Below are 15,493 nucleotides of genomic sequence, written 5' to 3' on the forward strand. Positions count from 1 at the left end.
GCTGCTTATTCTGAACCAGGACAGCCATTCTTGTGTTTCATTTGTTTACTTAAACATTTATAGCCTGCCTTTCCTTATGGTTCAAGGCAGCTTACAATAATATAGTCAAAAACATTTTCAGTTAAAACCAAAAATAAAATTGCAAATGCCAAATCTCTGGTAGTCCCTTGCCTTGAAAATCCTACAAAGTCTCTGTGAGTCCGCTGCAACTTGATAGCACTTAAACACACACAAATACACACAGAGAGAGTATCTCTTTAAAAATTGCCCTCCTGAACATTTCTATTTTACACATTCTACTAAATGATAGAAGTGAGGAAGACCTTCTTGACTGTCTCCAAGCTGTCTACAAGATAGGAGCCACCACAAAGAAAGGGCATGAATAGGCTGTTGCCAATCTTTTTTTAATTATTATTTATTGATATTTTGGATCTTTTTACATTTCAATTTCAACATTCTAGTACATCCATAGTATCATTTACCCCTTTCCCCCTCCCTTCCCTCCAAATTTCTTCTTCTTTTCTTTAAATGTGCAGCAGCAAGTTCATCCGTTCTACTCTCCTTTTCCAATTTTCTTCTTTGATTCCAACTTCACTTAGCCAATCTGCAAATTCAGTCCAAATCCTCGTCATGTCCTTTTGTTATTCTTGCCATGTTTGGTTTCTTGACATTATTCCAAAAATTTCTAATTGTACTTGTTCCCTTACATATTCCAACTACTTCTGTATAGACCATATTCTTTTATCTTTCCATCCCAATGCTATTAAAGCGTGGGCTGCTCTTATCATCATTTTAAAGATTGTCCTCTTCCTTTGTTCTATTAATTTGTTTTCCATTATACCTATAAGTAATAGGTCTATATTTACCGTTATTTGAACTTTAACATATTTCTCTATATACAATATGGCTGTTGCCAGTCTTACCCATTTGCCGAGTGGCATTTTACCCCATGATGTGTATGTTCATCTAAGTGTCTTCTCAAATTTGGGAAGTTTTGGTAGTCTTGTTTCACCATAGGAGTCAGTGGGAAGGAATCAAAATACATCACTCCAAAAACGACCCCTCTTTTTTTCTGCTTTTAGCTCTCTTTAAAATCTATTGTTTCCCTCTGGCCAAAGAACTGTAACTTCCCAAATCCTAACTTCAGCACTTCCTTCGGTACCTTGGTCGGGATGAAGATCTTGTAGTACATCAATCATAGGTTTGGGGACAAGCTAGGTGAGATTTTCTGGTAGCTTTCCTTGGCCCCCCGAGTTCCAGTTCTGCCGTCTCTATGGCCCTTTCCACACGGGCCTTTGGGCGCTTCCCCACCGGCAGGAATTCTGCCGGTGGAGGGGGTGAGGGCCGTTTGCACGAGAGCGTGCGAGCGGCCCCCGCAGAGGCCTGCATAGGAGAGGCGGCTCCGCACGGAGCCGCCTCTTCCCCATCCCTCTCCCACTCACCTCGTCGCCGTCATCGCCCTGCTGGCCTCCTAAGACCCGCCCACGCTGCCCTCCGACCTCCAGGGGTTGGAGGACAGCGAGGGAGGGTCTTAGGAGGCCAGCAGGGCGACGACGGCGACAAGGTGAGTGGGAGAGGGACGGGGAAAACAGCGCATTCCTGGTGGTGCCGTTTGCACCGCGCCGCCGGGAATGCGCTGTTGTTCCAAAAACCTCCCTCCTGGAGGGAGGTTTTTGGAGGCGGACTGACGCTGCCCTGGGGGAGGGGGAGGGGAGCCAGGTTGGCTCTGATGCGGTTTGGCAGCACCGCCTGTGCGAACAGCTCCCTGGGGACGGCGTTTTTGCCGTTTATGGCCCGTGCGGAAAGGGCCTATGTATTCCCTCAGAAGGAGAAGCCCATTGCTTTCATATCCTGCACGTGAGCTCCCAAAGGCACCTGGCGGGCCACTGCGAGTAGCAGAGTGCTGGACTAGATGGACTCTGGTCTGATCCAGCAGGCTAGTTCTTATGTTCTTAAGGAGCCACTGATTCAGCACACGGACTTCCTCTAAGTCTTCAGAACTCTCAAAAGAATTCTAATGATTCTCCATGACCCTTTCTGTTTTCCCCCTGTTTCATACCCTGCTTACTGTTTCATACATCTGTCAGTCCTCATTCAGGAAGCATAGGGGAGCAAAATCTGACATGAAAACCAACCCAGCTGACAAGTTGAAGAACCTGACCTATTTGGGTTTTAGAGCTGAGAGGGTAGCAGTGCTGGTTTGCAGTAGAACAGCTAGACATGAGCCCAGTAGCAGCTTAGAGACCAACATTATTTTCAGGATGATTTGAGAGTAAACACTTCCTTCTTCAGGTACGAGTTGGAGTGGAGATTCCTGAGTCCTTATATCACAGTCCAAAGGTGGGAGAGGTATTTCAAAGAAGGAACTAGGATGTAAAGGTTCAATGCACTTAATAATGAGCTTGATAGAAGCAGCAGTGGCGTAGGAGGTTAAGAGCTCGTGTATCTAATCTGGAGGAACCGGGTTTGATTCTCCGCTCTGCCGCCTGAGCTGTGGAGGCTTATCTGCGGAATTCAGATTAGCCTGTACACTCCCACACACGCCAGCTGGGTGACCTTGGGCTAGTCACAGCTTCTCAGAGCTCTCTCAGCCCCACCTACCTCACAGGGTGTTTGTTGTGAGGGGGGAAGGGCAAGGAGATTGTAAGCCCCTTTGAGTCCCCTACAGGAGAGAAAGGGGGGATATAAATCCAAACTCTTCTTCTTCTTCTTCTTGATTAGAGTAGAGAGGAAATGTTTGAGGGCAGAAAATTAGCATCTGAAGTGAGATAAGAATCCTGTGTCTCCAAACAGCCCTGGTGAGATGGGGGTGGGGAGTTCCATTGTTCTGAACTTGTGAGTGAACTCAAATTCAGCAGTCTCCCATTGTAATCTCCCCTTGAAGCTTCTGTGTTTAAGGACTGCCACTCTTAGGACAGTGGTGAAATGACCTGAAAGATCAAAATGCTCCTGCGTTTCTGAAGCAAGTGTTTAATGTTGGGTTTATGTCCATTTATTCTTTTGCGTAGGAACTGACCTGTTTGTCTGATACCACAGAGAGGAAGGTCATTGCTGATATTTGATAGCATATGTAGCATTGGAAGATGAATCAGAGAATGTGCCTGAGATGGTATGGCTGGTGTTGGTAGATTCAGTGATTGTGCTATCAGAGGAAATATGGGGACAGAACTATTCTTCCTGTCCAATCTGTGGACTCCTTGCTTGTCCCAGACGCTTGCATCAATATTCAGCATGTAGTAGTTAAGAGCAGATGGATTCTAATCTGGAGAACTGGATTTGATTTCCCACTCCTCTACCTGAGTGGCAGAGGCTTATCTGGTAAACCAGATGTGTTTCCGCATTCCTACGTTCCTGCTGGGTGACCTTCGGCTAGTCACAGTTCTTCGGAACTCTCTCAGCCCCACCTGCCTCACAAGGTGTCTGTTGTGGGGAGAGGAAGGGAAAGGAGCTTGTAAGCCACCTTGAGTCTCCTGACTAGAGAGAAGGGTGGGATATAAATCCAAACTCTTCTTCTTCTGGAACATAACAAAGAAAAGCTAAAAAGTTATTCTCAAATCCAACATACTGAACACTTAAAACAATTGGCTGACCAACGTTGTGCTTTGTATATAAAAATATTTTACCCTCTTCCCTTTTTTCCTGTCAGACCTGGTGGATCTAAAAACCAAAACAAAATGGCACCTGGCCAATAGAGGGCAGTGTGGGGCAGTTTTGCATGCCTTTTTCCCCCCTTTTGTCGCTTTCTGGATGAGACGACATTTGGAAACATGGCTCAGAGATCACATCCCGAATTGGTTATGGCAGGTGCTTTAGTGAATTGTCCTCACTTTCAATGTAGTATTCTGACATCCGGCGGTGCAAATTGTTCTGGAAGGTTTGCAGGCCAGCCCTTAAAGAAGCACGAACAGTAAGAAGAAACCAGATGTAGCATTAGCGGCTAAAAAAATGGCATGTACATTTAATTTGCCACTTACACCAATAATCATAATTGCAAACGATCCAAATGGGATGAGGTCACAGGAGCAACCTTTTGTACAAAAGGAGCTCATGAGCTTATAGCGATCTCGGCTGTAAGTCAGTAATGGCTTACACCTTTTTATCAATGAAAGCTCAAAGTTAAGCTACGGCAAGAGCAACATTTTACGAAAGTGAACTTAAAATAATCTGGTATCCAGAAAATTGTAGTCAGTTACAACTTGCAACTGACTGTTGTGAACTTTCCAGGCTGGGAGGCTGTGGTCTGATAGTTTTGACTCCTAACATTTCACCTACATCTAAGGCTGGCATCTTCAGAGGCATATCACAGTAAGATGTGTTTCTCTCTGTGGCACAGTGGCCTGGCTTACAACTTGTTACCAGAAGAAGTCCAAAGATAAACGAAGACATACGCTTATAAGCTATTCGGTGCAGGTTCATTTCATGTAGAAAAGACTTCTGCAGCAATGGTGTATTTAGGGGGGAACAGAGGGGGTGGATGTCCCAGGCACCACTTTAAAGTGTTACGTGGTGGGGTGCACTCAACTGGTTCCCCCGCCATCCCCCCCAGCACCATGCAATTGTATTGGACCGCAAAAGCCCGAGTGGGTGGGCAGGCGCCTCTGGCCCCTCTGCTGAAGGCTGCAGCAGCCTGGCTTGATACTGCACCCCGCCTCCTTCTGTGCCTTCACCCACCAGCTTCCACTCTCCTGCCCTCCCCGCTCACTTGCCACTCACCTGCTCACTCACCACCCACTCTGCTCACCTGCCCACCGCTCACCCACCCTGCTTACCCACTCACTCACCCGCCATTCACTTGCCTGCTCTGCTTGCCCACCTGCCGGCCCGGTCAATTTTGGGGGAAGGGTGCAATTGTTTTGGGGGAAGGCACAATTTCAATACTTCCTCAGAACTTCTTTAGTGCTCTTAGGTTTGAATATCATCCATAACCTGAACATTGCTCAAAAGTCCTCCCCTTTAAAAAAAATGGTCTTGCTGTTAGGGATGTGCATCTGTCTCAAAAGCAGCAAACACCCCAACCAAAAAGCCCCATTTCTCACAGGTGTTGGGATAATGGAAATTAATGGGACTAACAACAAAGGAATGACAGTAAGGGCTGTCATCGCCCTTGCATCAGAGGCAACCGGGCCTTGGGGACAGTTGCATCTTGCTGCGAAGCCTCCGGGCTGCATTCTGCTTGTCATCACTTGCTGTCAGGTGCGTCGCATTTTGATGAATGCAGCAGGTTCGCGGGAGGCAGAAAGAGCCATAAGAGGTGGTGGTCTGCGCTGTCAGGTCACATCTGACTTATGGCACTCCTGTCGGGTTTTCAAGGCAAGAGATGCATAGAGGAGGTAGTTCCCCGTTTCTTGCTTCTGTGCAGCAACCCTAATATCCCGTGGTGGTCTCCCATCCAAGTACTAACCAGGGCCGACCCTGCTTAACTTCTGAGATCTGATGTGATTGAACTACCTGAGCCACCCAGGTCAGGGCTCGTAAGAGATGTTAGCTATGCCCAACCTTTCCCCTTCTGGACCACACTTCAGCGTGACGGCTGGTCGCTCACTTTGCTTCTATCTCATAGCACAGTTGAAAATGTGTTTTCCTCACTCAAACGTCCTCTTCTTCTAGGTTTTCAGGACAGAGTGTACAGCTTACCAGACATCCACCGTAAGTTGCCTTTTTTTAAAAAAAAAAAAACCCTTTAAAGAAATTGGTAGCACATTGTCTGGCCACTTCCTGTTTGCTCCTTCAGTTTGCACGTTTTTACTGTTGCACACCCTAAAAAGGCTTTTTCTTATTTAGGGAGAAAAATATTCATACCACTTTTAGGCAAAGTACACTGTATCATATTCTGTATTGGTTAAGAAAACAGGAGATATGAAGGTTATGGCTATTACATACTATACTACATTCTGTCAAAAGGTTATGAAGTTTAGATTTTCTTCTTCTAGCAAAACTTCATTTTCTGCTTTTTAAAAAAAATATAAAACATTATTTTAAGTTTGTCTTCAAAAATTGGCCTGGTTAATAACATTTTGGTAATATGAACAGACAGTTTGGACAAACTTTTTTTGAACTCTTCATAGGGCCTTTCCCCACTTACCTTAAGCCCCGCGCTACTTGAGGAGAGTAGCGCGGGGTCCCCCGGCACTCCCACGACAGGGGCAGCGACAGCACAGCCACCCCGATGCTGCCGCTGTCGCGCCCCCTCAGCGTGCGGCATCCCAGGCGCTCTTCTTAACGCCGCCTTTTCATGAGCCCGCGCAGAGCAGAGCGCGGGGTCGTGGGGATGCCCGGGCGCGCGCCTGCGATGCCGCGCACTGAGGGCAGCGCGCGGCATAGGGGGGATCAAAGAGAGTGGGGAAAGGCCCTTAGTCCACTTGGGAATTCCCCCGCTGGAATAATTTGGTGTCATAGGAGACCTGATCCTTCCCTATCCCCACCAACGGGGTCGAGGGCAGGAAGCGCGCACTCACACACACACACACATTGGGGAGACCCCAGTCTCATTCTCATAATGACATACTATGGTTTATTGTTTCATGCGATTGCTCTGTTGCGTTCCAAAACAACAGACATTGCAACAACAGCTTCCTCCGTTTCAGTATTTCATAACAACTCTGAGTACTTTTTTCCTCCTGGTTCTTGTTAATCTTTCTTTAGGAAAGATTAACCACCAGAAACAGTTTTTTAAGGACAGAGGAGTGGAGCCCAATGTGGAGAGATCTTGGTTATGGGGTTTGCATCCAGATAGTAACGCTTCTGTTGGTACCTTGTCATGATGCACACCAGTGTGGGGAAAATCAGGTCCTGGTGGGGATACAAAGAGCTATCTCCACCTCTTGGCTCATCTGGTACAAAATTGCCTTGCCCCGTCCTCAGCAACTCTTGGGGACCACCTGCGAACTGAACAGGAAGTGCTGGGGACAGAACATTCTCTGTGCTTAGTAGCAATGCAGCTACAGCCACGACGGAACATGCCCAGCGTGGGACTGCTGGCATCATGACCCATTCTTTCGGTGTTTTTGACCCAGGTGATTACCAGTTCCGTGGAAATGTTAGGGGTGATGAACACGAGGAAGAGGAGGAGTCTGATGATGTGCTTGATGGTGCAAAGGCTGAACGCTACGCAAGGGTAAGTTCCCGTGGTACATGCCTGCTTTCCTAGACTGTGGGGTTGTCGAATGTTTGCATAGTGCAGAGACGAAGGAAGTGTTCTCTCTATTTCTGTCCCCTTTACTGTCTTTCGGAAATTCTGCTACATTTTGATATTCTCAACTGGCTTGTTTTGATTCTCATTTGTCCCCCCCCCACCCCCCACCCCGCATTTTATGATTGTGTTTTTGAGCTCTCGATATAAATGTATCTGGAATAGCTTTCAACTGCCACTGTACTGCGTGGGCTTGAAAAAGGATTCCACAGGAGAGAACAGCGAGACTTGAACTCAGACCTCAAACCCCAGGAAAGATTTGGCGCTGATTGCTTCGCATTAAGTTAACTCCAGGGGCTAACATCCTTCGTGAGAAATCTTGCGGAATCCTTTTACTGCCCTTTGGGGTTTTCCTTGGAATCAGGGTACTTTTGCTTTCTGTGCTTCCTAAGATGCGCAAGACGAAGCGCCTGCTGTCTGTTCATCCCTTTGACTTCGAAATGGACTCTGAATATTCCGCTCAGTCGCGACGTCAGTCTGTGCAGCTCTCGCCAGGACCCTACAGTGAAGGCCTTCAGGTATTGAGGAAGAGGGGGCTTATATCTGTGGAGGGGGCTCTTTCTTCCTTTTGTTCAGGATCAGTTTGTACCATAAGAACATATAGTAGACCCAGATTCAAGTCCATTAGCACCTTAGAGACCACTATATCTTATGTAGCACACTCTATGAAGTTAGTCAAGGTAAATACCTCTAACAAGTTTCATTGGTTCTGAGGGCAACAGATTGCGATTTCTTTTGGCTGATGTTTTTGCTGAGGTCACTGTTTGGGCTGCTACTTTTACTTTTTTGGCAACCATTTTAACGAAGAAATTAGTCATAGATTAAAATATTAAAGCTAAATTATGAATGCATAATTATAAATGATAAAAGCTAAATTATAAATGCTAAATTATAAATAATGTTGGGTTTTATGGTTTTATACTTTTCTGTTATAAATATCATCCTCCCAATGTGCCTGGGGGACTCTTTGGCTTATGTTATTTTTGTGACTGATCACCTATGGCTGACAATAAATGAAAATGAAAACTATCAGACTTAATGGGCTTAGTCTGAAGTGACTCTGTTCCGGATTGCACTGTTAGAGACCAACAGGACTTTCAAGGTGTAACCTTTTGAGAACTGGATGTCTGTCGAAGGGAGCATTGACTCTAGGAAGCTTATACTCTCAAAATCCCATTGCTTTCTGAGGTGTTGCTAGGCTTGGATCTAGCTGTTCATTAAACCCACATCTAACCTCAGAAAATGTATGGGGTGTGTGCTCACTTCTATCCAGGAGTACCCCCAAGATAGTCATCCATGGTTTAATACAGAGGCGGAGCTACCAGGGGGAAGGGGGATGCGCATTGGACCAGGCGCATGCTTCCCCCCAGAAAACCGCCCCCCACAGCACTCCACTCCCCCGCCACCCCCATGGCGCCCCCCTGCCCCACACTTACCTTATTGAAATTGTGCAGGCTGGAGAAATGGCCTGTTCCCTTCAGACTGAAAATGGCCTGGTGGAACTACATTTCCCAGAAGACCTTGCGAGCCCAAGGTCTCATGGGAAGTGTAGTTCCCACCAGGCTGTTTTCAGCCTGAAGAGAACAGGCCGCTTTTCCAGGCTGAAGTAAGGTAAATGTGTGTGGGGGGGGGGGGGTGGAAAACACAGAGTGTGCACTAGGTGCACTCTGGCCCAGCTATGCCTCTGGTTTAATATCAGATAGTTAAAGCCCTGACCTGGATATCCACAGCTTAGACTGATCTCATAAGATCTGAGAAGCTAAGCAGGGCTGGCCCTGGTAAGAATTTGGGCAGAAAATCACCGAAGAATACTAAAATTGTGACACCGAGGCAGGCAATGGCAAACCATCTCTGTTAAGTCTCTGTCCTTGAAAACCATACAAGGTAGCCATAAGTCAGCTATGACAGGGTGGGGAGTGGGGAGCCAAAGTCCAGAGTACCTCATAGAATGCAAAGAAAAGTAGATTATTACTTCTTCCCAGAGGCATAGCTGGGCTATACTGAGCCTGGTATGCACTCTGTGTCCCCCCGCCCCCGGCGGTGCCCTGCCCCCCCACTTACCTTATTGAAACAGTGCAGGCTGGGGAAGCGGCCTGTTCCCTTCAGGCTGAAAACAGCCTGGTGGGAACTATACTTCCCATGAGACCTTGGGGCTCGCACGGTCTCCTGGGAAGTGTAGTTTCCACCAGGCCATTTTCAGCCTGAAGGGAACAGGCCGCTTCTCCAGCCAGCACTGTTTCAATAAGGTAAGTGTGGGGAGGCACCATGGGGGGGGGGCGATTTTCCACCCCCAGGCGTGTGCCCGGTACAATGCACCCCCCGTCCATGGTAGCTCTGCCTCTGCTTCTTCTATACAGCAGAGTCACAGTATGGGTGGAATTCATGACTTCTTCTCATGTTAGAAATTGGTACATATGTTAAACACATGACAAACCATAGACAACTGTCGACCTCTTAGTCGAGGACTGTCTGTCCCAATGGGTCTTAAGACACAGATGTCTTGCTTGAATCTAGTTTTGTGTGTAAATTAGAGATGGGACAATAGCAGCCGATTTTTTTGCAACATATAACAGGAGTGACACCAGAAGACCTGCTTAGCTCTTGTGTTAGTTTATGACTAATTTAATTGCACCCCCGAAATAAGTTTTTTTTAATCATTGGATTTGCCATGAAGTTGCAACGTGACCTCATCATTGTGCAAACGTTACTTCCGCAGAACCATTTAGAATAAGACGGTTAGTCACTTCAAGGATGTTTTCTTCTTGAATTGGAAGAAGTATTGTCTTCTTTTGTAAAGAGGGAAAGGAGGGCGTGAATGGTTTTAGTAGGGAGGAGTGAATGAGGGGAGGGATAAGCCGCTGGCTTCATGATGTTGACCGGCATTTTCTCTCATTAGACCTTTGCAGAATTTCCAGGGGATGAAGAAGATGCTTCCTGGAAGGAATCAATGGTAGCAGAAGCAGACGTGGCTGCCATGTTCCACCGTATCCTGGAGGAACAGGGAAGGCTCACGGCACCTCCCAAACACGAGTTCAGCACAGAGGTTCAACCTGCAGTGAACATGCGTACTAGAAGCCTGGAAAGAACTCCAAAGCCTAGTAAGTTGGGACCAGATCACAGGCTGTATTTGGATAAGTTCCTGAGGAAATATTTAATAAATGGCTTGTGTATTCATCTAAAAAAAACATATGCCCTGCATCTTAGTTAATGTTTTTTGCAGTGGCTTCCAAATAAAATCCAAAATTAAGACAAATTAAAGATAACGGTTAAGACGATATTCAGATATCATATATAAAACCAGCTATTAAAAATATTGCGAAGACTAGAATCCTATACTGAACAAATGTTTTAAAAATACTGTAGTCAACCAAAAGTTGGACGAGCAAAAAGAGTACAGGACTGCTGGTCAGTAGTGTAATCACGGAGGAACACACGGGGCTGGAGCCCCAGGTGCTGCTTGGTCAGGTCCAGTGGCGTAGCTACCACAGAGACATCCGGGAACAAACACCCCGTACGCCTCCATGGGAGTCATGGGTGGGACTGCAAAATCGCCCCCCACCCTGCAGCCTGAGAGGCAAGCCTTGGACCGCCCCACAGGTAGCAGGTGACCCGGCTGCTCCCAGGCAAATTACAATTTGCATATTTAGCAAATATGCAAATTACAATTTGCTTATTTAGCAAAGGCAGATGGGTATGTGGTTGAAATGCTCACCATAACTTGAAAAGATAGTCTAAGGCAGGACTGGGCCTGCTAAAAGAAGGACCTCCATGCAGACCAGGGGGTGGGACTCAGTGGCAGGGTTCTGCCTCTGTGCCCTGCCCCCCACCTCTGGCAAACCACGAGGGGGTGTAGGGGTGGGGCCCTGTGGGGGGGTGCAGGGGACCCCCACCTCTGGCAAGCCATGGGGGGTGTAGGGGTGGGGCCCTGTGGGGGGGTGCAGGGGACCCCCACCTCTGGCAAGCCATGGGGGTGTTGTAGGGGTGGGGGCCTGTGGAGGGGTGCAGGGGCGGGGGTCTGGGCACCATCCCCCCCCGTGCCTTTTTTCCTCCATACACCTCTGGTCCGGTCACATGGGGTGGGCACATTGCCTGCTGTTTAAAGCTGGACTTGGGCAACTTGAGCCCAGCACTGAACAGGCTCACCCTGCTCTGAACTCCATGTGGAGGGCAGAACGGAGTGACTCCATGTTGGCTGGCTCAGCATTGAACTTCATCCCTGCTCTCAAACTCTACATGGAGTTCAGGCAAGGGCACAGTTGGGGGAGTGGCTCGGCAACGTGCCCCCCCCCCCCATGTGATCTGGCCAAAGGGTGGGCAGGGCATGCTTTTGTGCTTGCCCTGGGTGCCATTTTAGTCTGTTATGCCCCTGTTGCTGGTATCTAAAACTAATGAGACGTATCAGATAAAGGACTGTGGAGGGAAACCTCCATGTCGAGGTGTCACCAAGGACCGCCTCTTGGGTGGGTAGGGGCACCTGAAGAAAGACCTCTGTAGAAGATTTGAATTCTTTGGCAGGTCCACAGGAGTGATCTTTAGAGTCCTCCCTTCTCAGACAAAGCTCTAAAAAACACGAACCTTTCAACAGTGACACAATCTTAGGAACAACATCCTACAACAGACTTATCACTCCAGTCTTGGCCAGTCTACACTTACTCCCAATCTGTTTCTGGGAACAATTCAAAGTGCTGGTGTTGACTTTTAAAGCTTGATTTGCTTTGGGGACCAACATACCTGAAGGATTTCCTATTCCCTTATGAGCCTTCCCGATCATTGTGGTCATCTTCTGAGGATGTGGCTAGGATGAGCCTTCCTTTCTTGGTGAGCCTTCCTTCCTGCTCAATGATTTAATGGCCTATGGGCATGTAAATGCACATAAACCCAGGGTAGATTTATGACAGGATTGCCTACTCTGGGTTGGGCGTTTTCTGGAGATTTGGGGGTGAATTCTGGGAAGGATTAGTTTTAGAGAGGGGAGGGACCTCAGAGATATACAATGCCATAGAGTCCAAAACAGCTATTTTCTCTAGAGGAATTGATCTCTGTAGCCTAGAAATCAACTGTAATTCTGGGAGATCTCTGGGCCTAACCTGAAGATTGGCAACTCTGGCTGGTGATAGGTTTCAAACCTGACTGAATGGATTAAGAAAAATGAAGATATTATGCTACTTTATTTGTTACTTTCCTTCAGTTGTGTCCCATGATGCAGTTGCCAGAACAGTTTTATCATCTCATGAGCTGTGTGATTCAAAGACTTTTCTTTATTGTATTGTCGAAGGCTTTCACAGCCGGAATCACTGGGGTGCTGTGTGGTTTCCAGGCTGTATGGCCGTGTTCTAGCAGCATTCTCTCCTGACATTTCGCCTGCATCTGTGGCTGGCATCTTCATCAGATCATCAAATCCTCTGAAGATGCCAGCCACAGATGCAGGCAAAACGTCAGGAGAGAATGCTGCTAGAACACGGCCATACAGCCTGGAAACCACACAGCACCCCACTTTTCTCTATTGTGAGACAGAGAGAGATTCTTTATTCTCCACTCCTTGGACCCACAGTCTCACTAAAGAAAGTGATTGTTCGTTTTTCATGTTTTGTTCCATATGGAGAAGGAGGCAAACTATTTTTATTTGACCGAGGGAAGCTTTCTGACCTTCGGAGAACCCCCTCAGAGCTGCCCTTCCTTGGTACTCCTTGTGTTCCGAAAATATACCTTCAAGTCATCGTATCAGAGCACATCCAAATCGATTCACGAGCAGAGGCCTGCAGCCTCTGTGGCCATCAGTCGCTGGTACTGAATGAGCCGCATTGATTTAGGCCCATTCAGCTCTACATAGGACATCATGCTTAGGAGCATGCCTCCCGCCTTGCTCCGATTTTTCCACAGTTCACCAGAGGTACTCATTTCAAGTGAGCTTGTCATTGTTACATTTTCTGCGTAGATTTCTCTTTACAGCGGATCTCAAGCCAATTACCCTCCAAAGTCCTTCCTGTGTAATAGAATTCAGTCCTTTATAGGTACTGTAAATACACAGCAAATGAGATTACTGAAAGCCAAATTATCCCTAATGTGGTTTCTTCCTACCGAGATGATGGGGGAAAAAGCCCATCGTGCAGAGATTAAACCTCAGTGGTGCTTCAGATGTTATTCAAGATATTCTTAATTTATCGGACAGCTCTACTAATACTCTGTAGTTTCCGCCCAGTTTGAAGGCTAGATAGAAACCACAGCTGAAGTACTTCAGAGAATCATAGGCGGTTTCCGCACAGCGAAGGGAGAGATCCTGCATCGGCATTAATCACGGGATGCGCAGCTGTGGGAGCAAGCTCAGCACAGCCACATATTCCCCTCCCTGGCCCCAAACGCCTCGTTACCTTCTGCTGGTAGCCACGTCGCTCTATCGTCGCTCTGAGGGAAGGGAACACGCCCCCATTGCCACAGCGACGGCTGAAGCACCGGAGACCAGGGGGCGTGTCCCCTTCCCTTCTCAGAGTGACGATAGAGTGACGCAGCTGCCAGCAGAAGGTAACAAGGCATTTGGGGAGGGGAGGGGAAAATGCCGGCTTCCACCCGCTGCTGTTCACATGGCAGCAGATGGAAGCCGCCGTTTGCAGGAAAACTCGCTTCCCAAGCAAGTTTTGAATACACCGTTTTGGCGGGCACAGAGCGCTGCTACATCTATTTGGCAGTGGTGCCTGTGTGAAGGGTCCCTGTCAAAACGGTGTTTTACCGGGCTGAAGCCGTGCAGAAACCGTCATAGAGTTGGAAGAGACACCAAGAGCCATCAAGCCCAACCCCCTACCATGCAAGAACACACAATCAAAGCACTCCCAATGTATGTTCATCCAGCTTCTGTTCAAAAACCTCCAAAGAAGGAGACTCCACAACTCTCCGAGGCAGTGAGTTCCACTGTCAAACAGCCCTGATGTTCAGAAAGTTCTTCCTGATGTTTAGGTGGAATCTCTTTTCCTGCACCTTGAATCCATTACTCTATAGCCAGAATATAGAGACAGAATATAGAGACAGAATATAGAAGAGGTTTCAGAAGTCTTCCCGTTTAGCAACAAAGGCTCAAGTTGTGGCTCCACAGAGAAGACTATGCTAGGAGAACTTCAATTCCACATCTATTCTTGATAAACCAGTCTAAACAGTTGCCTCTCAACAAAGGGCGTAACAGATGGTTGGGGAGTATACGTAGAGCAAATGCTACGCTTGCAGAATGTCTCAGGTTCTTCCGCACATGCAGACTAATGCACTTTCAATCCGCTTTCACAATTGTTTGCAAGCGGATTTTGCTATTCTGCACAGCTGCAAAGTGCATTGAAAGTGGATTGAAAGTGCATTATTCTGCATGTGCAGAAGAAGCCTCAGATTTTCAGGAAGGTGCTACCTGTGATTTCCTTCGTTCCGACTCATGTGGCTTTCTGCTCTGCTGCCAAGGGTTAGTTTGAAAATATTGTAATTTTCTTTTTCTTTCATTTATATCCCATGAATGGGGTTTGAATAGCATTTGGACTGCGAAGCCCTCAGTTTTCTTGCTATCCCTTTTGATGTTGGCGTGACTGAATTCAGATACTTGGAAAGGATTCTGTGTCGTAGCCAAGTAGCATCTACCTTTTGGCTGCCCTGTTTCTTAATGAACAAGTTTTCATGCGGTCCTCTCCTTTGAAGAGAGGCCGGGGTCAAGCACTATCCCGCACCTTGCCCCATTTTTTCTGCTCAGTTAAACTACACCGCAAGACTCTGGTTGTAGTGCAAATGTTGGCACCTAAAATGGAGTCAAATATGATCTCTGTGTCCCTTACAATAGATTTGCTTCACCGTATTGTGTCCACAGGTCTGAGGCCAAAGCAAGTTCCCATTTTTTCTGCTCAGTTAAACTACACCGCAAGACTCTGGTTGTAGTGCAAATGTTGGCACCTAAAATGGAGTCAAATATGATCTCTGTGTCCCTTACAATAGATTTGTCACCGTATTGTGTCCACAGGTCTGAGGCCAAAGCAAGTTCCCAAGCGTCCACTAAAACATTTGGAGGAGTTTGCATCTCATACGGTTTCTTTAATTTGTTCTGTTTCCTAAGCTAGCCAATGGAATGATCAGAACAGATCTCAGTACTCAGCTGACATGGACACTTCTGATGAAGATACGAAGGGAACCCCGAAATTCTTACCCCATCAACTGCATCACACAAGACGCAGGAGTCGAGCTTCATCCCAGGAGAACATAAATCCCTCTGGAAATCAGGTACGTAAGGGACAAGATGCCTTTCTGATAATGTGTCTCGCACTATGTCACCTTTGAAGCTTGAGT

The 15,493-nt window shown here is 47.2% G+C and overlaps 1 protein-coding gene across 1 annotated transcript in view; it reads left to right on the top strand.

Annotated features, from left to right (window-relative positions):
- The window catches only part of MLPH (melanophilin), a 97,080-nt gene that overhangs the window by 38,745 nt on the left and 42,842 nt on the right, over positions 1-15,493 (top strand). Inside the window, exons 5-9 of the mRNA XM_048506296.1 lie at positions 5,608-5,646; positions 7,014-7,114; positions 7,582-7,707; positions 10,086-10,287; positions 15,264-15,427. Coding sequence (XP_048362253.1) covers positions 5,608-5,646; positions 7,014-7,114; positions 7,582-7,707; positions 10,086-10,287; positions 15,264-15,427 — 632 coding nt within the window. The remainder of the gene's footprint in view (positions 1-5,607; positions 5,647-7,013; positions 7,115-7,581; positions 7,708-10,085; positions 10,288-15,263; positions 15,428-15,493) is intronic.

The sequence above is a fragment of the Sphaerodactylus townsendi genome, linkage group LG01 (genome assembly GCF_021028975.2).
Source record: "Sphaerodactylus townsendi isolate TG3544 linkage group LG01, MPM_Stown_v2.3, whole genome shotgun sequence".
Taxonomy (NCBI): domain Eukaryota; kingdom Metazoa; phylum Chordata; class Lepidosauria; order Squamata; family Sphaerodactylidae; genus Sphaerodactylus; species Sphaerodactylus townsendi.